Below are 25395 nucleotides of genomic sequence, written 5' to 3' on the forward strand. Positions count from 1 at the left end.
ATAATAAAGCATTAAGAAAACAACTTTGCAACATCACTGAATCACATACAATCAACATTTTTGTTAATAAACAATCTTTTCTTTGTTGACATCATTATGAGTAAAAGCTTATTGAAATAAATAAACATGGAAGCTCATGTGCTAAAGCTCTCCATAACGTCCACTGCATAAAGAAGATAAGCTGGAGAACAACAAGAACAATGCAAGCATTGTACTGCTGCATGACAGAAATAATGCTAACTTGCCCATTTAGAAGATCCAACTGTGCAGATTCTGTACAATTCAGCAGTTCAACAGCACAAAATCTCAACAGAAGTAGGAAAAGCCATATAGACAAATCTCATTACTTATTTTAGAAGATTAAAATGTAGTTTGTGTTTTTAGAGTATGTTTGTTTAAAATGTTTGTTTAAATCGATTAGAAAGTAAATGTACATGTTAAATAATTTTGTATGAGAATGATACAAATATTCAATACTTGTACAAATGATAAAAACGATAAAAGTGTTCTATTAGATATCAAAATGATTCAGAAGTGACAAAATAAACAGCAGCGTATGCAGAGGGATCCGTTGCTTCAAACTGGAGTCTTCTGTGAAAGTAGAAAGGAACATTGATTATAAACAATGATGCATTGTTAGAGCAATGGAATAATATTCAGTAATTAAGCAAAGCGTGATCCAAACGGCAGTCTGTTGGAAAATAGGCTGCTCATTAACCGAATAGACAAACCGTGACAGAAAGTTCAATCACGTACCATTTCTGAACAAACTGTACAAAACCACAAAAATGCATGAATATGGAATAAACGACAATAGAAGATGACATATAGGCCTAATTAAATGGATACCCAAAATGGTGATGCAAAAAAAAATGTAACTATGGATGTCTATTAGATTTTCAATAATAAGGGTACATTTAGGCCTAGCCTACACAACAACGATGTACTAAAAAGTTTTCCTTTGCGTTTTTCGCTCACAGACGACAACGTTGTCCCCTCCTTGAACTGCCGCCTTAACGTGGTGGAGGGGTTTGAGTACCCGAATGACCCTAGGAGCTATGTTGTCTGGGGCTATATGCCCCTGGTAGGGTCTCCCAAGGCAAACAGGTCCTAGGCGACGGGTCAGACTAAGAGCGGTTCAAAAACCCCTTATGATGGACAACAATACAAGGACTGTGACGTCGCCCGGTATGGCGCAGCCGGGGCCCCACCCTGGAGCCAGGCCCGGGGTTGGGGCTCGTATGCGAGCGCCTGGTGGCCGGGCCTCTCCCCACGGGGTCCGGCCGGGCTCAGCCCGAAGGAGCGACGTGGGACCGCCTTCCCGTGGGCTCACCACCTGCAGGAAGAGCCGTAAGGGGCCGGTGCAGAGAGGATCGGGCGGCAGTCGAAGGCGGGGGCCTCGACGACCCGATCCCTGGACACGGAAACTAGCCTTAGGGACGTGGAACATCACCTCGCTGGCGGGGAAGGAGCCTGAGATCGTGCGTGAGGTTGAGAGGTTCCGACTAGAGATAGTTGGGATCACCTCTACGCATGGCTTGGGCTCTGGAACCACACTCCTTGAGAGAGGATGGACTCTTCACCACTCTGGAGTTGCCCATGGTGAGAGGCGACGGGCTGGTGTGGGTTTGCTTATAGTCCCCCAGCTCAGCCGCCATGTGCTGGAGTTTACCCCGGTGAACGAGAGGGTCGTTTCCCTGCGCCTACGGGTCGGGGATAGGTCTCTCACTGTCGTGTGTGCCTACGGGCCGAACGGCAGTGCAGAGTACCCGGCCTTCTTGGGGTCTCTGGGAGGAGTGCTGGAAAGTGCTCCGACTGGGGACTCCGTCGTTCTACTGGGGGACTTCAACGCTCACGTGGGCCGCGACAGTGACACCTGGAGGGGCGTGATTGGGAGGAACGGCCCCCCCGACCTGAACCCGAGCGGTGTTCAGTTATTGGACTTCTGTGCTAGTTACAGTTTGTCCATAACGAACACCATGTTCAAGCATAAGGGTGTCCATCAGTGCACGTGGCACCAGGACACCCTAGGTCGTAGGTCGATGATCGACTTTGTGGTCGTTTCATCTGACCTGCGGCCGTATGTCTTGGACACTCGGGTGAAGAGAGGGGCGGAGCTGTCAACTGATCACCACCTGGTGGTGAGTTGGATCCGATGGCGGGGGAGGAAGCTGGACAGACACGGCAGACCCCAGCGTACTGTAAGGGTTTGCTGGGAACGTTTGGCCGAATCTCCTGTCAGAGAGATCTTCAACTCCCACCTCCGGCAGAGCCACGACCGGATCCCGAGGGAGGCTGGAGATATTGAGTCTGAGTGGACCATGTTCTCCGCCTCCATTGTCGAAGCGGCGGCTCGGAGCTGTGGCCGTAAGGTCTCCGGTGCCTGTCGAGGCGGCAATCCCCGAACCCGGTGGTGGACACCGGAAGTAAAGGATGCCGTCAAGCTGAAGAAGGAGTCCTATCGGGCCTGGTTGGCTTGTGGGACTCCTGAGGCAGCTGACAGGTACCGGCAGGCCAAGCGGACTGCAGCCCGGGTGGTTGTGGAGGCAAAAACTCGGGCCTGGGAGGATTTCGGTGAGGCCATGGAGAAGGACTATCGGCTGGCCTCGAAGAGATTCTGGCAAACTGTCCGGCGCCTCAGGAGAGGGAAACAGTGCCCTACCAACGCTGTTTACAGTGGAGGTGGCCAGCTGTTGACCTCAACTGGGGATGACGTCGGACGGTGGAAGGAATACTTCGAGGATCTCCTCAATCCCGCCGTCACGTCTTCTATTGAGGAAGCAGAGGCTGGGGGCTCAGAGGTGGACTCGTCCATCACCCTAGCTGAGGTCACCGAGGTAGTCAAGAAACTCCTCGGTGGCAAGGCACCGGGGGTGGATGAGATCCGCCCTGAGTACCTCAAGTCTCTGGATGTTGTGGGGCTGTCTTGGCTGACACGCCTCTGCAGCATCGCGTGGCGGTCGGGGACAGTGCCTCTGGGATGGCAGACCGGGGTGGTGGTCCCTCTTTTTAAGAAGGGGGACCGGAGGGTGTGTTCCAACTACAGGGGGATCACACTTCTCAGCCTCCCTGGGAAAGTCTATGCCAGGGTACTGGAGAGGAGAATACGGCCGATAGTGGAACCTCGGATTCAGGAGGAACAGTGCGGTTTTCGTCCAGGCCGTGGAACACTGGACCAGCTCTATACCCTCTACAGGGTGCTGGAGGGTTCATGGGAGTTTGCCCAACCAGTCCACATGTGCTTTGTGGATTTGGAGAAGGCATTCGACTGTGTCCCCCGAGGCGGCCTGTGGAGGGTGCTCCGGGAGTATGGGGTCCCGGGTCCTTTGCTAAGGGCTGTCCGGTCCCTGTATGACCGAAGCAGGAGCTTGGTTCGCATTGCCGGTAGTAAGTCAGACTTCTTCCCGGTGCATGTTGGACTCCGGCAGAGCTGCCCTTTGTCGCCGGTTCTGTTCATAATTTTTATGGACAGAATTTCTAGGCGCAGCCAGGGGCCGGAGGGTGTCAGGTTTGGGGACCACGCGATTTCGTCTCTGCTCTTTGCGGATGATGTTGTCGTGTTGGCCCCCTCACACCAGGACCTTCAGCATGCACTGGGACAGTTTGCAGCCGAGTGTGAAGCGGCTGGGATGAGAATCAGCGCCTCCAAATCCGAGGCCATGGTCCTCAGTCGGAAAAGGGCGGCTTGCTCACTTCAGGTTGGTGGAGAGATCCTTCCTCAAGTGGAGGAGTTTAAGTATCTTGGGGTTTTGTTCACGAGTGAGGGAAGGATGGAACGGGAGATTGATAGACGGATTGGTGGAGCTTCTGCAGTAATGCGGTCGATGTACCGGTCTGTTGTGGTGAAGAAAGAGCTGAGCCGTAAGGCAAAGCTCTCGATTTACCGGTCAATCTACGTTCCTGCTCTCACCTATGGTCATGAGCTTTGGGTCATGACCGAAAGGACAAGATCCCGGATACAGGCGGCCGAAATGAGCTTTCTCCGCAGGGAGGCTGGGCGATCCCTTAGAGATAGGGTGAGAAGCTCGGTCACTCGGGAGGAGCTCAGAGTAGAGCCGCTGCTCCTCCACATCGAGAGGGGTCAGCTGAGGTGGCTCGGGCATCTGTTTCGGATGCCTCCTGGACGCCTTCCCGGGGAGGTGTTCCGGGCACGTCCCACTGGGAGGAGACCCCGGGGAAGACCTAGGACACGCTGGAGAGACTATGTCTCCCGGCTGGCCTGGGAACGCCTCGGTGTCCCCCCGGAAGAGCTGGAGGAAGTGTCCAGGGAGAGGGAAGTCTGGGCATCTCTGCTTACTGTGCGTTCACACCGCCGGCGGCGAGAGCGTCAAAGTGGCCGGAAGTCATTCATTTTCAATGAGAGCCGGCGGCGAGCCCCGGCGAGGGCGGCGCGGCGCGTCTTGGACGGTGAGAGCGGCGAGGAGCGGCGAGAAGAAGTTGAAATCAGCTCAACTTTAGGGAAATGAGCTATGACGCGGTTCGGCGGCAACCAATCGGAATGTAGATGTGCTCCGTTTGAGAGGATTCCAGAGAACGCAGTCAAGTAACTTTGGTTCCGACCACATTAGTTCCCAAGCAAAATAGAGGAGAGGTTGATCATTTGAATTTCATTAGAAGGCGCGCAACACTATTTATAGGCAAGATATTCGTGCAAGAACGCTTGTTTTTCAGCGGGAATGCAAATTAGAATAGCATTTAACTATGAACACAAAAGCCACACCAAACAAATGGCTTTTAATTTGTTTATTTCGTTAGCAAACATGTCACTATAATTGTTAAGTTCTTTCCATCGATACATTTTCTGCAAACATAACGATCGACATGCTTGTTTGCTTCGCGGCCCCTTTAAATAAAGTTTTAAAAAAGACCAAGCATTCGATCTACGTCAGAGCATCAGAGCGTCCACGAATCTTTCCACGGCGTCGCTGACAGGGCGGCGAGAGCGAATTTTGCCGCTCTCGCCGGCGGCGGTGTGAACGTACGGTTAGACTGCTGCCCCCGCGACCCGGCCCCGGATAAGCGGAAGAAGATGGATGGATGGACGACAACGTTGTCAAAACGATCTAGCGTTCACACGGATCGGCGAAAATGACTAATTATTCTGCCAGGCCAGTAGTTGGCGATGTCAATTTGTAAAGAAACACCACGCACTTATAGACTGAACACGCCCTGTAATACGCATGCGCACAAATTCATGTTTTTTTTTGTAGTTTACACAGAGACGAGAACGGTATCATTGACAAAAACTTGCACTTTTGAATCCCGTTTTCCAAAGTTTGCGTTTTCAGGCCTCCAACCTCCCCTGAATAAATATCTAATTGCTTAGAAATGCTTCTAATATAATGTAGGTGTAATTCAAACAGTAATGAACACCCGTGAACGTGTGTTAACATATAAGAATCAAGAATTCAACAATGCCATGGTACAAGCAGTAAAACCTTTTACCTGAATCAGCACAACTATTAAGCCAACAAGCAGACCAATTGCCAATATGGTGGCGATGACAGCCCACACACACACGCCACTACAACTGCACAAGTGATGCTGCATGAAAAACTTGGCCTTGCTCAGTCGGGCTGCTGTTAGTGGAGGGTAACGGGCGTCATTTAAACTCTCCATAGCAAAAGACTTGATGAGGCAGGAACGATGGTGACTCAGCTGGTCAAACGTGTGTCTCCCATGATATCTGCCCATTCCACTGTTTCCTTGCAGAGAAAGAGTGAGAAAAATGGAGAGGTTGAGACAAACAGGTCAATATATCATCCGAAAGAAATTAAACTATATATGTATACTGTATATATAGTTTCTTTAAATAATTAAATAGTTGTGTATTACATTGATGTTTATCCAAAATTGAGTGATATAAGTGATTTCTAATTTCTTATATTCTTATATCTTAGTGATTTCTTATACATACAGATATAATCACTTAATATTTAAAACATTAAGATATAAGAAAAGAAAAATGTATTATCTTATCACTTAATTATATATAAAATATAATTTAAATGATGGTTTCTAAATCAAAAGTTGTATATTCAAAATTCATCCCCACCATTTTACCATTATTACTTTTCTTGAATGATTTGTAATTGGTTTGCTTACCCACACCTCCAAAAGGCAAGGTATCGACAGTATAATGCATCAAGACATCATTAACAGTAACTCCTCCACTGGTGGTTTCTGTTAACATTCGTTTGATCACCTAAATGGGATAAAGATTAACTTAAATATAATCAAATTGACTTGAAATTTGAATGTCTGCCTTCCAAAAAACATTGGTAATCAAAATAATACCGTTTTATCAGAGGAAAACACATAGAGCGCCAAAGGCTTTTCCCTTGTGTTGATAAAATTGATGGCCTCACTCAAGCCATTAACAGTGAGAATTGGCAGCAGCGGTCCAAAGATTTCTTCTTGCATGATTTTGAAATGGGGCAAAACATCCTTTAGGACTGTAGGACCTGGTGGGGAAGAAAAAAAATACAAATTTAGCTTGATCAAAGTCAACTTATAAGTAATCTCACTCTTTTATTATTGACAATAAAAGTTGCCCTTACCTATGTAACACTCTGAGCGATCACTCTTTCCTCCAAGAGCAATTGTACATTCGTTCATCAGAGCTAATACTCTGTCAAAGTGACGTGTGTTAATGATTCTGCAATAATCTGGAGAGCTTTTAGGGTCCTCTTGGTAGAACTCCTGAAATGAGTTAAGATTTTAGATCATGTCACAGTACCATTGTGGGAATGTAACACAATTTAATACAAAAGAAAGAAAAGTACACACCTGCAGTGTTTTTTGAATCTCTTTAACTATCCTATCCTGGATGCTTGGCTCACACAGAATGTAGTCAGGTGCAATGCATGTCTGACCACAATTTGCAAACTTCCCCCAGGTTATTCGTCTGATATAAAGGTTGGACATTTGGAAAGTTGTTATTTTAACTGATTTTCTGTTTCCCAAAAGCTTTAAATTACTTAGAATTTAAAGAGTTAGTAAAAATGAAAATTCTGTCATCATTTACTCACCCTCGTGAAGAATTCAAATGAAAGTCAATAGGGTCCAAAACAAAACTAGACCCCATTGACATTGACAACACAGACATTTTTCAAAATATTTTGTATTGAACAGAATAGACACAACAATTCAAACAGGTTTAGAATGACATGAAGGTGACTAAATGACAGAATTTTTATTTTTGCTGAACTATTCCTTTAACATAAAACTGTATAATACCGGCATGCCACGGCAATGTCACAGTTCTTGTCAATATAACAAGGGCTTTTCCCACCCAGTTCTAGAGTCACTGGTGTGAGATGATGAGCTGCTGCTTCCATAACCAGTTTCCCCACAGCGCTGCTTCCAGTGTAGAAGATGTGGTCGAAACGCTGCTTCAGCAGCTCCTGGGTCTCTGGAACCCCTCCTGTCACCACTTGATACATCTCCTAAAATGATTCAAAAGTTTGTCATGCTGTTCTTAAAGAACTTACAGCAAACATGAGACTGAATTATAAAAACAAAATGAGTTCAAGAACCTTATCTAGATAAAGAGGAAGCAGTTCTTTCATAAGTCTAGCAGAGTGCTCACTCAGCTCTGATGGTTTCACCACAGCGGCATTGCCTAAATAACAAGAAGAAGTGGAAAACTGTGTAGGGGGTGAAATCTCATTTGGTGTTGGTGATTCTTCTCAATGAGCTAAAAGAGATTAAAAGTCGACATGAAATCAAAACTGACACCATTTACTTTCTAACTGCACATGCATAGTCTTGAATCTTCCTTCGAAATGTAATACTGTAACTTGCTCCAGTCTCTCTTTCCCATCTATGCAACCTTTTTGATTTCTGTCCCGACCTCGTCCAGCTCAGTATTGTGGCCATAAAAATTTTCTTTAGCCCTCCTCCTCTCCAGAACCACCTGTCTAGATGTGTAATGGGGGGTTCTGCCTACTTTACCTTGCTGCAGCAAAAGGATGTAGACTAATCCCTGTAATTCTGGGTAAGTTTCAGCAGTAAACTTAGCTCATACCAGTAGCAACATAGCAGATCTAATCCCCCAAGATCAATCCTACCTCCATTCTTATCAATAAAAGTTGTCATGACTGAACTTTCTTTATCAGCTATAATTCACCTCCTACTATATTTATTAACCTTTTATATTCCAATCAATTCTCAATAGACAAAATCTCGACTCAAAAAAGTCTCGCCCAACATTTTTCTGGTTTACATTGTGGAAGTAGCACGGCTGAACACAAAGTTTCACGTTGGCTGTAATAAGAATAGATCGTAGTACCAGCTGCAATGGCTCCGACGAGGGGCTGCAGGATCATGGCCCAAGGGTAGTTCCAGGTTCCTATTATCAGCACAACACCCAAAGGTTCAGGCTTTATGTAAACATCATCAAGTGCGCTGTTGAGATTCTTCTTCACGTGCCGAGGAGCTGCCCAGTCTGCCATGTCACTCTCTGCCAACTTGATGTCACTCTCAATGCCGATCAGCTCAAAGAGTGAAGTGTTATACGAACTCTGTTTGATGACAGTGACAATAAGGATTAAAAGTGTTCCTAAAAGGGATGATTTTTATAGTTTAAAGAAACATTGATAATTCAGGATGGCTGCCGTACCCTGTTGAGGTCTTGTTTTAGAGATTGTTCAATGTCTGCTTGGTGTTCAGTGATGAGCCTGTGCAGGGCTCTGAGCTGCTGTTTCCTGTACTGCAGGGGTCTGGATCTGCCCGACTGGAAGACCTCCCTCAACCCATCCACAACCTGCTTCTCCATTTGTACAGGCCTGAATTATACTTTTCCTATAGGTTTGAGCAGAATAAAAATATTTTTTTAAGTCAACTAAATTACAATGGGAAAAGAGAATAAATATGATTTTCATTATAGAGGATAGCCAATTCTGATAATCTATATAAAGCAGTGTCTGGAGTCTTCCAAAGCTGATAAAAGTGTCAACATAATAATTATTTCAGTTTTTTTTTTTTTTTTTTATGGGCCATTTCAGTACAGAAATAAAGGTATTTTACTCCTCAGATACACTTACTGGCAAAATAATCACCATTGGTTAGTATCTTCTACAGGGGCTGTGTGGAAGGCTGCAAAAGATCTGTGGTTTCAAGAGGACTTTGAGAAGTGGTTGTAAAGTAAGAAAAAACCTATCCCAGAGGTTCAAAAGGGGAGCACCGAAGAAAGATGACACTTTGTGTAAAAGGGCCTTATAACACCTCAGAGAAAGCATTAGGTCACAGAGTGCACAAATTGTACTTCAGAAGCTCACTTCATCAGCCAGCTGTACTAACCACTGTGGAACATCAGATGTTTTAATATGAAGAGGCGTATATATATATCTCTGTACTTCACACTGATGCAAATGACACTGTAAAATAGGGTTTTATATACACTCACCTAAAGGATTATTAGGAACACCATACTAATACTGTGTTTGACCCCCTTTCGCCTTCAGAAATGCCTTAATTCTACGTGGCATTGATTCAACAAGGTGCTGAAAGCATTCTTTAGAAATGTTGGCCCATATTGATAGGATAGCATCTTGCAGTTGATGGAGATTTGTGGGATGCACATCCAGGGCACGAAGCTCCCGTTCCACCACATCCCAAAGATGCTCTATTGGGTTGAGATTTGGTGGCTGTGGGGGCCATTTTAGTACAGTGAACTCATTGTCCTGCTGGAAGTAGCCATCAGAGGATGGGTACATGGTGGCCATAAAGGGATGGACATGGTCAAAAACAATGCTCAGGTAGGCCGTGGCATTTAAATGGTAAATGGACTGCATTTATATAGCGCTTTCACAGACCCAATGGCCATCAAAGCGCTTTACATTTTGCCTCACATTCACCCATTCACTCATTCACACACCGACGGCGGTGTCAGCCATACAAGGCGCCATCCAGCTCGTCGGGAACAGCTGGGGTTAGGTGTCTTGCTCATGGCCTTGACAGGTTGTCAGGTGTGCCGTGAAAAAAATGATCACATTGCCAAAAATTATTAAAAACAAATGATACAATAAGATTATATCATTGCGCTGTTAGGCCGAATCATTAATCTCTCCAGCCTATATTTTATAATTTCTTAATAAAATTAATGCTATTGGTCATCCTTTACGTCTGTATGTGGGTTTTACAAATATTTAACCAATAAAAAGCATTTAAAAGAGGTTGTGAGTTGTGACTAAACCATTGGCTCCTCAAACTTTCAGTCAAACTAACTCCACCCCGCCTCCAATTAGAATGTATCGCGCACAGTTTCACGAGTTCACACTTACAAATGATCAGAGAATAGATGGTTATGCGTATTTGGCGTGCTGTCCGGGGGGAGGGCTCCGAGCTCGGAAATTGGGCCCGAACCCAGAGTACTCCCCCCGTATCTCTGTTTAGGAAGATAACTAGGCAAGTGTGAGGAGATGGGGTGGTGGAGGGATGCTGAAAACTGTCGAGGAATATGGGTGAGTCGACTGAGTATATTTATAGGCTTTACTCGTGCTGATTGAGTGGACCTGTTGATTACTGATTGCTGACAGCTGGCTGGAATGACTTGATTGTTTGATCATTAGAACGTGTTCCTCCCGAACCTTGTTAATAAAACATCAATTCACGAGTTCACACTTACAAATGATCAGAGAATAGATGGTTATGCGTATTTGGCGTGCTGTCCGGGGGGAGGGCTCCGAGCTCGGAAATTGGGCCCGAACCCAGAGTACTCCCCATAAAGCAAAGTGAATAAAGGACAGCCGGCTGCTTAAAGACCCCCCGAAAAGAGCGCAGAGATTGGCGGGCTGGCATTTCAAGGAGAGCCTGGTTGTTTGGCTGGGAGAGCTCTCGCAGCGTCCGACGGGAGTTCAATGCTTACGGTGTCGGACGGGTAAGTATGGACGTTCGAACGGGAGGGTTCTTGTGGCAATGGTCACGGCATCGGAAAGGGTAAGCCTCATCAGTCAGGAAAGAGAAAAACATAGATGCTTGACTGGGAGGGTTTGGCTACGTCCTCTGGGAGATCAATACTCGCTAGACGGAGGAGGAGGAGATGAAGATGCTTGACCTGGGGAACTCTCGCTGTGTCCGCTGGGAGATCAATACTCGCTGGACAGAGAAAGAGAAGATATAAATACTCGACCGGGAAGGCTGTCTCTGGGTCCGCTGGGAGATCAATACTCGCTGGACGGAAAAAGAGAAGAAATAAATACTCGACCGGGAAGGCTCTCGCTGTGTCCGCTGGGAGATCAATACTCGCTGGACGGAGAAAAGAGAAGACATGGATGCTTGACCTGGAAGGCTCTCGCTGTGTCCGCTGGGAGATCAATACTCGCTGGACGGAGAAAGAGAAGACATGGATGCTCGACCGGGAAGGCTCTCGCTGTGTCCGCTGGGAGATCAATACTCGCTGGACGGAGAAAGAGAAGACATGGATGCTCGACCGGGAAGGCTCTCGCTGTGTCCGCTGGGAGATCAATACTCACTGGACGGAGAAAAGAGAAGACATGGACGCTTGACCTGGAAGGCTCTCGCTGTGTCCGCTGGGAGATCAATACTCGCTGGATGGAGAAAGAGAAGACATGGATACTCGGAATTATTTTTTTTATTTTTTTATTTTTTTACCGATGAGGATTTGGTGGGCTTTTTTGATATGGAAACGATTAGTTCTGATGTAGGTTTGGTCCGCGTCTGAGGACCATCTTCCAAGCGCTTGGATCTGCTGTTGGGAGAGCCCTTTTTGGGCTGCTGAGGTTGCTGCCCCGATGCGGAAGGAATGGCTGGAGAAATTCTCTGCTGGGATGCCTGATAGTTGGAGAACAGATTTTAGGTGTTTTTGGAACCAAAAGCGTGTCACGGGTTTGTTAGAGTCGTCTATGAACAGGGGTTCGAGATGGGATTTAGCATGAGAGTTTCTCAGTTGGAGGTATGCTAGTATAGTTTGGAAAGGTTGAATTGGTGACGAGAGGTTGAAAATATATATGGAGTGGCCTTTTTTGGTTTGGTCTGTTTTGCTTTGTTTGATCAGAAAAGAGATAGTTTCGCTGTCAAGCACTGAAAGATCTGAGATGTTTGGGTGGATTTTTGGGTCGAATCTGGAAGTGATAGCCAGTTCAGAGCATCTTAGGAAACCAAAAAAAAGCTAGAATAAACATGGCGTCGAGTGTGCGAGAGGTATTAAGGGATCGGTAGCCTGAGCGGAGGGTATGAATGCATTTAGTAAGAATATCTAACGTTATGGGTTGTCTGGTGTCCGGGCGGGTGGGCTGGGATCGTTGGATGCCTTTAATTAAGAGGGAGGTTTGTGAATTATTTATCTCCGGTGAGGGGGCGCCGTGAATCAATTTGTGAAAAAATTGGATGCCGCTTAAGTAACTTTTGATGGACCCGACTTGGAGGCTCTTAACGCTGTTAAGGTAAGAGATGAAGGAGGTAATTGTAAGGAGGGAAAAATCAGGGAATGGCGTGTTGTAAGAAAGGTGGAAGGCTTTAAAACATCTCCACGCGGTCACATAGGATTGGAGAGTTCTGGGGGAAACTGCTTGGAGAATGGTGTCGAGCGATATGTTGAGGAGGGATTTTTGCGGGTGGGTTATGGGAATATTAATTCCGAATAATGAGGTACTGGAGTTGGTAGCTTGTCTGCCTCTGGAGCCAGCATCCTGAATTTCTGAAACATAAAGCGAGACAGAGAGTCAGCAATTTGGTTTTTTGACCCGGGGATGTGTTTAGCAATTAAGATAAATTGATCACATGCTGAAATCCAGATTAGACGTCTTAGAAGTGGCATCAGTGCGGGTGAATGGGAACAGCCTTTATTAATGCACTGGACTGTAGCTTCATTGTCACAATGCACTATGATACTGCTAGCAGTCCATTCTTTCCCCCACAGGAAGGCTGCTACTACGAGAGGGTAGAGCTCGAATAATGCGGAGGACTGTAGCGTGTCCTGTATTTGGGGGGGCCACGTAGACGCGAACCAGCGTCCTTGGCAGAACCCCCCAAAGCCGACTGAGGGGGCTGCATCTGTGAACAGCTGGATGTCGATGGGGGAGGAAATTAGATCCTTATAGAAAAATGATAGGCCGTTCCACTGTTTAAGAAAAGTTATCCATAGCCTGAGTTCGTCGTGGCATGCTGGAGTTAGGGAAATGAGATCCTCTAGTGCGTGAACTGAAGACGCGAGAGAGAGGAGATGAGAAATGAAAGGGCGGCCTTGTGGAATAATGCGCATGGCGAAGTTTAAGTGGCCGAGCATGGATAGGAGTTCGCGTTTGGAACACTTTGAACTGTCTACGAGGGTAGATGAGATGAGGATTATTCTATCGATTTTTTCCTTGGGCAGGGAGGCCTGGTATTTAACTGAATCTTAATGCCAAGGAACTCGATGGATGTGGCGGGACCCATGGTTTTTTCCTGGGCGATGGGAATTCCGAGCTCGGCAAATACTCTTTGAACTGTGAGGATCTGGGCTGCTGGAATGGCGCCGGGAGGCGAAATTATTAGAAAATCGTCCAGCAGGTGAATGAGGTGAGGAATTGCGTAATTGTTTGACAAGATCCAGCAAATGGCTTCAGATAGCATGTCAAAAATTTTGGGGCTGCTTTTGCATCCAAAAATTAAGCGTACGGCGAAATAGAATTTCCCATGCCAGCGCACTCCGAATAAGTGCCATGAATCCGGGTGGATGGGCATCACTTTAAAAGCCGAAGTGATGTCAATTTTTTGCGAGCCAGGCACCCCGACCCACGATTATTATGAGGTCGACTGCGTGATCTACGTCGTGATATTTGAGAGAAAATTCGTCGAGTGGGATCAGGCTGTTAATGCTTGGGAACAGGGATTTATGTGGAGCTGACAGATCGACTATGAGGCGTTTCTTACCTGAAAACTTTCTCGTAGCCACTCCAATGGGGCTAATGCGAAAAACTTTGAAAGGAGGCTCGTCAAAAGGGCCAATCATGAAGCCTGACTCGACTTCTTTTTTAATCAGGTTGTCTACCACGTTGGGCTCGGCGAGAGCCGATTGGAGATTATCGCAGATTATGTTTTGGGAGAGCGGACAAACCACTCCCGGTTTAAAACCGTGTTGTAGGCCAGACAGCAGATATTCAGTGAAGTCAGAGTCCGGGTGGTGAGCTAGTTCGATAGAAAGGCGAGAAATATTCACGGGAGTCGATAAATAATTTTTAGATTTTTTATTGACATCTTTAAAGACAGGGCATACAGGACGGGCATGAGCACCGCCACAGAAGCTGCATATGTGCAAGTACCGACAACGCTGCCTGGTGCACTTGCCGATATTAAAATTGTTGCAAGGCTGTTTGCTGTCCGTAAGTGCTCTGGAGCGGAAATTAGCCTCGTGTGGATATGGGTTGCTAGTCGCCGGTCTTGGTGTGTAGCTGGTGGATTTGACTGGTCCCGTTTCCGGGCATGGAGGAACGGAGGGGTTAACTTGAGGGCACGATATTGTGGAATGTGCCACTGACCTGCAGACCGCGCAAGAAATATTCCTGCAGCCAAGGAAAACTCTGCTGTGCAGGTCAGTGTCTAGTGCTCCCCAGTATGGGCATTGGTTCCACTGTGAAACCCTAACAGCGCATTTTGCTGAGAAGAGTTTGTGATATGTGTAAAAGTGCCCTCCCCCGTAGGACAACGCGAGCTCGGCTATCAGCGCTAAATAGTCGTTCAGTTCGCGTCGCCTATGAGGGAAGGCTGAACAAATGATTTCTGTGAAGTGGCTGAAAGCGATTGAAAACTCCGAAAAAGAAAGTAAACTTGATGAATGTGTATTCTGGTTTTTTAAAGTGACTGAAAAATCCCCGCAGTCTAACTGACGGTTAGAATCGGATACGGGAAGCAGAGAAAGTAAATGTGAAAGGTCTACATCCGCACCTGCCAGAATCTGTGCTCGGATGTTTTGAGTCACTGGGGGAGGCTCCAGAGCGACAGCGTTTGGTGGGACTGGCATCGGGGTAGCTGTGAAAAGAGAATATTGTGATTTGGCATTTAAGAGAGAGCTGTAAGGGAGAGAAGCCTGGGCTGCGACTATCGGCGGAGGCAGCCTCACGCTTAAGTCGGCCTGTGGGGCTTGAGAAGGAAAATTGAGAAAAGCATAAGGGGGAAAAGGAGGAAATAAATGAGATGCCTGAGCCTGTGTTGCAGGCGGAGGCGGTCTCGCACTTGCTTGAGCTGCAGGCCACTGAAAATGGGAGGGGTTAGCAGTAGTCGCGGGAAGGTGGTGGAAAGTTTGAGCCTGCACCGCTAGCGGAGGCAGCCTCACGCTAGCGTCTGCTATGGGAGCCGGAAGCCACTGCAGAGGAAAAGAGTTAGAAACAGCAGGAGGAAAACACTGGGAGGCAGAGGGTGACCTGGCGGGCCCAGCTGTGTATGGCACTGCGGCGGGAAGCGCCGTGCTGAAAAGCTCAGCTGAAGCGGGAGGCGAGTGAGGTCTCGTGGCGGTGGAATCTGGAGCGCGACCCAGGCTCCAGATTCCGCTTTATAGTTGCGCTTTAGTCATCCTGCGCGAGGGCTGAATATCAGAGTTTATCAGCGCTTGTCTCAGACTCAAGACTGTCCACTTCCCAATAGGCGGAATCGTTGGTACGGCCGAACGATAGGAGGATGCCGGGGAGGAAGCTGGAGTCCTCGCCGGTGGAGGTGAGGGTAAACCTCGGCGTCTTGGCGTGCGAGGGGTTGCTTGCGCAGACCGGCGCCCGCGAGATGAAACGTGGGGCTCGGAGGCGGTATCCGGTGGAGAGGTTGTCCTGGGGCCAGCTGATGGCGGCGGAGGAACCGGAGCATGGTTAAGCTCGTCATCGGATGGTGAAAACTGCATTTGGGACATCGTAGCAAAGCGGTAAACCAAATGCTGAAAACTGTCGAGGAATATGGGTGAGTCGACTGAGTATATTTATAGGCTTTACTCGTGCTGATTGAGTGGACCTGTTGATTACTGATTGCTGACAGCTGGCTGGAATGACTTGATTGTTTGATCATTAGAACGTGTTCCTCCCGAACCTTGTTAATAAAACATCAATTAGAGAGATCTCTGCTTGTTTGCGATGCAAATGAAAATAAAGTACTGATGTTTGCGTAAGCACAGCGTTTTATTTACTCAAGAAACACTGACCATAAAGGCTAACGTTTTTTGTATTTGAAGAGCGGAGAATAGTCGCAAATTGTGTTTTAAATATCTTGTGCATAGCGCTTCATCTTTTGTATCACCAACAACATCATACTTATTGTGTTCCATACCTGACGTAAGCTTTCACATTAAATGTGAGCACTTCCTTTAAAGCATAATATGTAGATTTATGTCATTTGAAGCAATGGATGTTTGTGCAATTTTGTCATATTTCTATATAGTGGTGTGCCGTTGGCAAAAAACAAAACAAAAAGGTTGGGAAACACTGTTAGTCACTTTACTTCAGCTAATCCCATCCTGCCTCTTTGCCCATTTTCGGTTATCTGGGAGTGACGTGCAGTGACGCGCTGCCAAGATGGCGATTGACGGCTCTGCCCGCTCTGCCCACTTCAAAAATGCTCTTCAGAAACCTACAGGTGACGTCACGGACACTATGTCCATATATTTTTTACAGCCTATGGTCTTGACTGAGGTTGTTAGATGTTCTGCAGGCATCTTGGCTTTCTTGTCTCCACCAATAAACTATTTTTGCATCTGGAACTCCGTGATTTGAGTGACTTTTTGCATGACATACACCATAAAGTTTTCGTGCACTATATTCCAAGACGTCTAAGCCATTCAGCTTAATGTGAAGTAATGAATATTTAAATCGTTAAGTTAAAGTTAATGGAAACTTATCTCTCCTCAGTCATTCTCCATTCAGCATCCAAACAGCATTTGGTTATGACAGTAACACGATGAAACTCATTTCAAGATCAATGTTCCCATTATTATACTTTATTTGTAGATAAAGGTCTATGCATAAAAGGACTGGAGTTTATTGCACATTTTTTAGCCAGGAGATTTTCTAATGATAGTATATTATATTTCATTTCCTGCAGCTTATCCTTTAAATCATGTTTATATATGCAGTTTTTGAGAACATGTTCAATTTTTTCTGGTTCATTACACTTATTGCACTTCCCTGTTGGATGTTTATTGATTTTATGTAAGTTGGTATTTAATGCTGTGTATGCAAAGTCTAAAAATGAATGATTATTATTTCCTTCTTAATATTGAAACCCAATCTCCTTTTCCCACTTTTTATCGGCTAACAACGTCCTTCAGCCATGACCTATTCGATACAGCACAGCAATAAGTTACTATTGCTTACTTATTCACCCAAGTTTACATATAAAAAATGTGAGGACTTTGCCTCATTTTAAAACACCATCGATAATATATGTGTGTGTATAGCAACAATGATGGTTCACAAGCGTACGACAAGCGCATAACTTATTTTCTTCTGTATTGTGAACCTGATTGACACAGTTATTCTTAATAAAAGAGCCTTTAAGTAGGCTAAGTTTTGTAGTATGACATGCTTTATGGAGCTTTTACAAATCGTTAGCAAACAGCTCTGGTCATGTTAGGGTTAACACCTCTTTTTAGACTCCTCAAACTCATAAGTAGCCTAAAGTTAGTCACAAATGTTACCGGTGGAATTAAAAGGGTTTAAAGTTCGCTGCTTGTTTACGGAGATACATAAACTCGTTCATGCCACGAGACTAAAGCATCTTTTTTCATATTTATACAGTCGATCGCGTGCATACAGTAGCTAAATGTATAAAACATTAGATAATCTGTTTGTAAAGGTCATGCACCCATTCGGGAAAGATAAACCAACTTATATCTGTCTAATACTTACATAAAATCGTTCGTAAAGAAGGTGCTGAATCTGTAACGGCTCCGGTGCAGTGACGTCGAGGGAGACTAGGTCACATTAACAAAACCACCGCATTTATCAATGTTCATCACATCAGAGGGCGGCGCGTCGGTCCACGCTACACACGTCCACTTACGAGGGAAGAATCACCACCTCTTTTAAAGAATGGCTACAAACGTGGTTGTAACGCATTCAATTGTGCTTATTCAATATGATGCACAAAATTGTACTATTAATAGGAGAACGTGGCGCAATATATTGTAACTTTAATGATTAAAAATGTAAATAATTCAGATTACATAGCATAGAACTCAGATTTAAGCTTTTTCCTTTATTACATAATGCTAATCACCAAAGCTAGTATAAAACACTGACAAGAGTATTTTACACCATTATGATTGCTTACTTATTAACAGAACTCCAAGTAAGAATCATCTGAAAGGTTGTACATTCAAGATCAATATGCTCTTCTGTCTTAATTGTGAATGATGGACATATTAACATCTTTAATATGCATGGAAAAATGTAATTATCAACAGCCCTGGGTCAAAAAGACAATCTTTAGGTTGTCCTTCGTTGGTCATCTCAAGAACCTCTGGAAAGCACAAAACAAATTAAATAATTTCACATAAAATGTTTTACAATAAGAAGACCATTCAAGGCACGACATTCATGACTAAAGAGCAAATGTCTCTATTTTACAATCTGCTTACTAACAATAAAACAGATATTTCAAGGCACACTAACTAATAGCAGAATTTCCCATTCTGAGTCTTCTAGCTATTAGGGAAGCAAAAGGTAACTATGCTGCAATTTTCTTTTTTAACTTTTTATTCATCAAATACTCCTGAAAAAAAGTATCACAGGTTATAAAAAAATATTAAGCAGCACAACTGTTTCCAACATTGATAATAAATCAGCATATTAGAATGATTTCTGAAGGATCGTGTGACACTGAAGACTGAAGTAATGGCTGATGACAATTCAGCTTTGCATCACAGAAATAAATTAAATTTTAAAGTAGGCTACATTCAAATTGAAAACCATTATTTTAAATTGTAAAAAATATTTTACAATATTACATTATATATATATAAAATGGATTAAAACCTTTCATCAAAGTTATACATGAATTTTGAACAATACCCGTTCTCATCTTTAATTAACTTTTTTGATCCACTTCAAATGTTGACTACTGTTTCTATATATATATATATATATATATATATATATATATATATAGATAGATAGAGAGAGAGAGAGAGAGAGAGAGAGAGAGAGAGAGAGAGAGAGAGAGAGAGAGAGAGAGAGAGAGAGAGAGAGAGAGAGAGAGAGAGAGAGAGCATCTCACCTTCACCACAAAGGCCGCCAGCACAGCAAGCATAGCAACCTGCGCCATCTGACGCCACCGAGCCAGATTTACTTGCTTTAAGAGAAAAACACGGGCCCAGCGTAACTTCTCCGTTGTATGGGGTGGGTAGCGCATCTGATTCACTCCCTCCATGTTCAGCTTCTTAATAAGACAGCTACGAAGGTGACTCAGCTGATCAAAACCATATTTGCCATGGTAACGACCAGTTCCACTATTCCCTGTTACAATTACACAATAAATCCATTGCCTGTATACATTTTTACAGCTGACTTAGAAAACCATGAAAATGAATAAAGATACTCACCAACCCCACCAAAAGGCAAATCACTTATGGTAAAATGCACCAGACAGTCATTGGCTAAGAGCGCTCCACTAGACGTCTCTGATATCATCTGTTTGATGACCTGTGAGAAAATAGAAATTGTTAGTTTGCCGTTTTACAGGAGGTGGAAATAATGCATTACTCTACCTACCTTACTACTGGAGGAGAAAACGTAGAGTGCTAGTGGCTTTTCTCGTTCGTTGATGAACTGAATGGCTTCATTTAAGCCATGGACAGTGATGACGGGCAGAATTGGCCCAAAGATCTCTTCCTGCATCACTTTGGATCCTGATGCCACATCCCTCAAAACAGTAGGAGCTGAAGCACACAGGAAAAATAAACGCATGGTCATGACAGGTCATGACAGAAATATAACATATTTCGGTAACGCTTTAGATTACAGCCCGGAAAGTACTGCATAATTAAGATGAATTTACAGCGTAACTTTAGGTAATTATAGTGTACCTATAAAGTACGTACATGTAAGTATAAGGGAACAATATGTAAAGTTTGGGGAATAAAGGGAAAACAACCAGGAGAATTAAAATATGATTTATACTGTAAGTATTATAGAACTAAGGGGTACTTATTCTACTATTATGATACAACAATCTTACTTTTTTTTTATGTTTCAAGGCAAATAAAGCTAAAACGATTGTAATTTTTTGTAAAAAACTGGGAAATATACTCTTGTTCCATGTAAGTGGTGCTTGTTACCCTCTTGTTTCATGTAGTTACAGGGTAAGTGTGACATTGCGGGCCGTAAATTAAAGTGGTGCTTGTTACCCTCTTCTTCCATGTAGTTACTGGGTAAGTACAATAAAAATACATACACAATCTTATATCACTGGGAAACCTTATTTTGAAAAACAACTTAATTCAAAACAGATGGACATGGTAACTACATGGAACAAGAGGGTAACAAGCACCACTACATGAAACAAGAGTAACTTTTCCCAATATTTAAGCAAAAATTGCAATAGGTTTAGGTTTCAGTGCACTTTTGTTAAAGGGGTCATATAATGGTACATGCACTTTTACAAGTTGATTGTACTGAAATGTCTGTTGGCAGTGCCTGTACACAACCATCATATAATGATAAAAATCCATCCAGTGTTTTTGTTTTAATCTCCTTATATGTTTTCCCATGCCTCAAATTGAGCCGTTCGATTTTGTGACGTCACACGCTCGGAAGCCCCTCCCACGAGTGTTGATTGACAGCATCGTTTCAACACAGACCCGCCCAGCTGTCAGCTGTCAATCATAGTCTGCGCGGACCGGCGCGGTCATTGTTGATATGCTGGAGCACTGTCTATGAGCAGAATGGCGTCTAAGCAATTGTGGTGTTCTGTTCTTGTTTGTAATAACGAACACAGCAGTCATTTTAATGTTCCTAAATCCGAACCGCTGAAGACGCAGTGGCTGAGTTTGTTTTCGACGAGCAACGTCAATGCTTTCATGTTTGCGCGAATCATTTCACACACCAGACTGCTTTATAAACGAGGATCAGTATAAAGCTGGTTTTGCTAAGAAGCTGCTCATGAAAAAAGGATAGGTACCAGCTATTCGTGTTCCTGCTGAACCTCTAGAACAACTGAAGTGAGTGTAATGTTTTATTAAACTTTATATTAATATTTATATTAATCTTTGCAAATCGCTAGCTGCACGCTTCACAATGAATGCGTCTAAGGTTTACACTTAGGGTACATTACGGCATGTTTTCTATGTATGATGTTCTCAATATAATTCATAATCCCACGTTTATACTGAACAACACGTTATGGTTATTGTGTTATTGTGTTACAAACGGTGTACGCACAGAACAGAGGGGCGAGGTGAGCAAAGCTCATTATCATTTAAAGTCATATGCACTGAAACAGCGTGCTGAAAACAGAGCTGTTTTTGACCAGGTAAAATAAGTGTTTTCTTACAATACTAATGAGAATTTTTAATTAAAGTATATTACAAACTTTTAATTTAGACCCTAAAGAATCATACTAGCTTGTACAAAAATGGCATTATATGACCCCTTTAAAAAGATTACTGTATAAATGCATAGATATGTACCCTGTAATTTTTAAAAAAAGCCTATACAGTATGTATTGGTTCACCATTATTACAAAAAGGTATGTTCTTGCTAAATTGCTCTCAAATGTAAGATTGTTGTATCATAATAGTAGAATAAGTACCCCATAGTTCTATAATACTTACAGTAAAAACATATTTTTTATTCTCATGGCTGTTACCCCTTTATTCCCCAAACTTTACATATTGTTCCCACATACTTACATGTACATACTTTATAGGTATACTATAATTACCAAAAGTTACACTGTAAAATCGTTTTAATTACGCAGTACTTTTTCCGGGCTGTAATCTAAAGCGTTACCCATATTTCCTTAACTTCTGCAACATACCGATATAACATTCCGATTCATCACTGTCTCCTCCAATTGCCATTGTGCTACCCTCAAGAAGTGCCATTATCCTCTTAAAATGCCGTTGATTAATAATCCGTCCATAGTCTGCAAAGCTCTTGGGGTCTTTCGTATAAAACTCCTGTTAAGTGAATAAATGAGACCGTAGTTACGTTTACATGCAGCCAAATAATCCGGTAGTAATCACTCAGTAGCAATTTTCTCAATCAGATTCAACTGTGCAGTGATGTTTACGTACGTTTACATACGTTTTTACATCTTACGAACGTGCAAATGTTTATTTCCTCCTTCGTTTTATGAATTGGTCAGTGGAGATTGAAGACTGAATTTACTAAAAAATTTGCTAAAAAAGCTTTTCTAACACAAATGTCATCAAGGCAAAAATGACAATTATGCTCACGGTATCTCCGGTGACATTATCGCGACGGATTTTTCCAGTTCTGAACGCTATGACTGGGCACTGCGCATGTGCGGAAGTTTTGTTTGAAATACATGTAATGCACATGTAAACGAATATGAGTTTATCAAAGTTTAGGGCTCATATAAACAGCTTTGAGAATCTGATATCAGATTGGATTCCTTCGGACTGACAAAAATTTGTGCATGTAAACATACATAACATTGTCAAAAGAGCAATAACATCTAAATACATACCTGGATGCATTTTTGGATCTCATTAATCACTTTGTCTTGGATAGTGGGTTCACAGAGGATGTAATCCGGTGCAATGCAGGTCTGACCACAGTTCATATACTTTCCCCAAGTAATGCGACTAATGGTGTAAGAACATTGTTGAATAAATTTTGTTGATTATTATTTCTTAATTAGTTATCACATACACCAAGTAGGGATCAAACTTGATTATTCTCGAGCTCACCTGGGCTTTTTCTAAACTACTATATAACTACTTAGCTTTAGGTTTATATAACTCATGGGAAACTCACCGGCAGGCAATTCTGATGTCACAGTTCTTGTCAATATAACAAGGGCTTTTCCCACCCAGTTCTAGAGTCACTGGTGTGAGATGATGAGCTGCTGCTTCCATAACCAGTTTCCCCACAGTGCTGTTCCCAGTGTAGAAGATGTGGTCGAAACGCTGCTTCAGCAGCTCCTGGGTCTCTGAAACCCCTCCTGTCACCACCTGATACATCTCCTGAACACATTAATAGAGATAGTAAATGGATTAAGGAAGTAAAATAATTTTATTTTTTTATTTTAAGGAGTCACTGAATGAAGCATTACAGGGTCCAGATAGAGAGGCAAGAGCTCCATAACTTTGGCTGTGTGAGAGCTCACTTCTGATGGTTTCACCACTGCAGCATTACCTACAGAATCAAACATTTCAGAGGCAGTTTACAGATCCGATGAGAAAGAGAATATTAGTGAATGTTTGGGTCTGATCTCTACACAGCATATGATAAGCTAATGACAATAGAAGAAAAACCTTATTCCCCATTCAATATGACTACACACGATAATAATAATAGAATCTATAGAGCTTTTATTTTGATGGAAAACTACAGGGAGACCACTAATCACATGACACTGAAGATGATGTCAACAAAAGGTGGATTTATGCTTTACCTGCAGCAATGGCACCCACAAGAGGTTGCAGGGTGACTGCTATTGGATAGTTCCATGCCCCAATGATGAGCACGACACCAAGAGGTTCTGGCTGTATGTACACATCATCTGAGATGGTGAGAAGGTTTTTATCCACAGGACGAGGAGCTGCCCACTCAGCCAGATTGCTGACAGCCAGATTGATTTCTCCCTCCAAGCCAAGGATCTCAAACATCTGTGTTGCATTTTCACTCTATGAAAACACAGCCATTATGTTCAATACAAAGATTCATCCAAATAAAACAAGCAGAGATTGCAATTTTGATTCACCTTATAGAGGTCTTTTCTCAGGGCATTAGTAATGTCCGTTGCTCTTTCTGTAATGAATCGATTTAGGTTTTTAAGTTGCTTAATTCTGTACTCCAGGGGTTTAGATCCTCCAGTCAAGAAAGCCTTCCTGGCCTGCTGAACGGCCAGCTGTTCTCGAGACATTCTAGAAAGTCAGTGCAGTCTAGATTGTGAGTCTATGAGTATGAGCAGAAATAATTCACAAAAAAAGTTGAACAGGTTAAAAGCAAGAATTTGGGACAGAATAGTGAAAAAAAGGAAAACGTTTTAAAACCCTTTTAAAACGTTTGCACATTTATGACTTTGTTTACATTAGGCATTCCTATGAAATTTACCTGAAAGATTTCAATGTCACGCCAGTTACTTTTGATAGCTGATGCCAAGGGTTGTATAGATTTGTAGCTATAGTTTATACGTTTGGGAACGTTTTACTTTACTCAAGTACTATAGTTCACTTTGTAGGTTATCATTATTTTAAAAATACTTAACAAATTAAACATACATAGCACATTGGGCTGACTCTGAGGTAATTACCAGAGAACAGAATATAGCCTTTGTCTGCCAAATGCATTTAGGGTAATACACTGACAACAGAAGCCATGCACAGGCAAGAAAGCCGGATCTTAAGTAATTCCTGTAGGTGGGTAATTGTTTGCAGTGCTAGTTAACGTTATGATTCTGATTCACCACGATGACTCCTCCAATCTTTTGAATCAGTTTTACCTCGGTTTTGTCAACTGCTGGGCATGACTTCAATTCCAGCAATAGAATAAACATGACAACTAGCCTAGCCTAGCCTGACTAATAGTTCATAGTAGTGAACTAATAGTTCATCTGATGTACAGCTTTACATAACCAGCACATTAAGAAAATTATGATTAAACATGTTAACCTGCTGCTTTACAAAGTTATGTGCATCAAAGAGAAATGTCTAAATCTTTTTGTAAAGCTAGGAAACACTTGAGTTCAAAAGCAAATCAATTTGATACGTTTTTTTTACTATAGGCCTAAAAGTTGGAAAATACATTTATTCTTCTGTAAAGTTTTGACACAACCACACTTTAAGTGCAATTTCTCTGTGCATTTTACATTCGTAATCTCTGACGACTGAACCGTACGATAACGTTAATTATTATCAACAAGACTGTGCGATGCTAAACTTCCAGGGAATTCTAATCTCTGAAACAGACAGATTAATTTACCTGAACGCTGAGACGTCAACATAAAATCACATCGTCATTTTGCGTCAGGGTCATTGGGAGTCACATGTAACACGCATATACGCTATAAACTATCAACAAACATACTTCTCCATGTTACCAGCAGAGGCACATGAAAGCTCAGAGAGCTGAGTCACATTCTTATCTTATCGTGTTTTGTGTGTGGCCCCAGATATAGATATTCTAAAGAGTGTAATCGTTTATTTACACGTATTCCAAGGAACTGTGCATGAGATGCTATTGGACATCGGCCCGACGAGCTCTATAAAACAATTACAATGATTTCCTT

The 25395-nt window shown here is 43.3% G+C and overlaps 2 protein-coding genes across 7 annotated transcripts; both read right to left on the reverse strand.

The window, feature by feature from the left end:
- Positions 1–392: 392 nt before the first annotated feature.
- aldh3a1 (aldehyde dehydrogenase 3 family, member A1) lies at positions 393–17919 on the reverse strand. Of its 5 annotated transcripts, none has more exons than XM_056263301.1 (11): positions 17826–17917; positions 8624–8799; positions 8294–8525; positions 7539–7624; positions 7240–7448; positions 6790–6907; positions 6561–6702; positions 6298–6464; positions 6106–6205; positions 5446–5705; positions 393–588 (listed from the first exon to the last, which is right to left on the reverse strand). In XM_056263301.1, exons 2-11 carry the CDS (start codon positions 8777–8779, stop codon positions 577–579), a joined length of 1482 nt encoding a protein of 493 aa, XP_056119276.1. In that variant the 5' UTR covers positions 8780–8799; positions 17826–17917; the 3' UTR covers positions 393–576. The 5 variants fall into 5 exon arrangements, 2 of the variants coding, with proteins under 2 accessions (XP_056119276.1, XP_056119275.1); XM_056263300.1 differs by having other exon boundaries at positions 393–591; XR_008808216.1 differs by lacking the exon at positions 393–588 and adding an exon at positions 878–999 and having other exon boundaries at positions 5061–5705; positions 8624–8805; positions 17826–17919.
- A 389-nt stretch (positions 17920–18308) lies between these two features.
- Positions 18309–24525, reverse strand: aldh3a2a (aldehyde dehydrogenase 3 family, member A2a). Of its 2 annotated transcripts, XM_056263304.1 has the most exons (11): positions 24222–24525; positions 23869–24062; positions 23560–23791; positions 23218–23300; positions 22920–23128; positions 22630–22747; positions 21955–22096; positions 19689–19855; positions 19520–19619; positions 19195–19433; positions 18309–18438 (listed from the first exon to the last, which is right to left on the reverse strand). In XM_056263304.1, the coding sequence occupies exons 2-11, from the start codon at positions 24028–24030 to the stop codon at positions 18424–18426; spliced, it is 1467 nt and encodes a 488-aa protein (XP_056119279.1). In that variant the 5' UTR covers positions 24031–24062; positions 24222–24525; the 3' UTR covers positions 18309–18423. The 2 variants fall into 2 exon arrangements, with proteins under 2 accessions (XP_056119279.1, XP_056119278.1); XM_056263303.1 differs by lacking the exon at positions 24222–24525 and having other exon boundaries at positions 23869–24187.
- Positions 24526–25395: the final 870 nt, after the last annotated feature.

This window comes from Rhinichthys klamathensis, unplaced genomic scaffold (genome assembly GCF_029890125.1).
Source record: "Rhinichthys klamathensis goyatoka isolate OS25496 unplaced genomic scaffold, OSU_Roscu_1.1 h1tg000206l_1, whole genome shotgun sequence".
Classification (NCBI taxonomy): domain Eukaryota; kingdom Metazoa; phylum Chordata; class Actinopteri; order Cypriniformes; family Leuciscidae; genus Rhinichthys; species Rhinichthys klamathensis.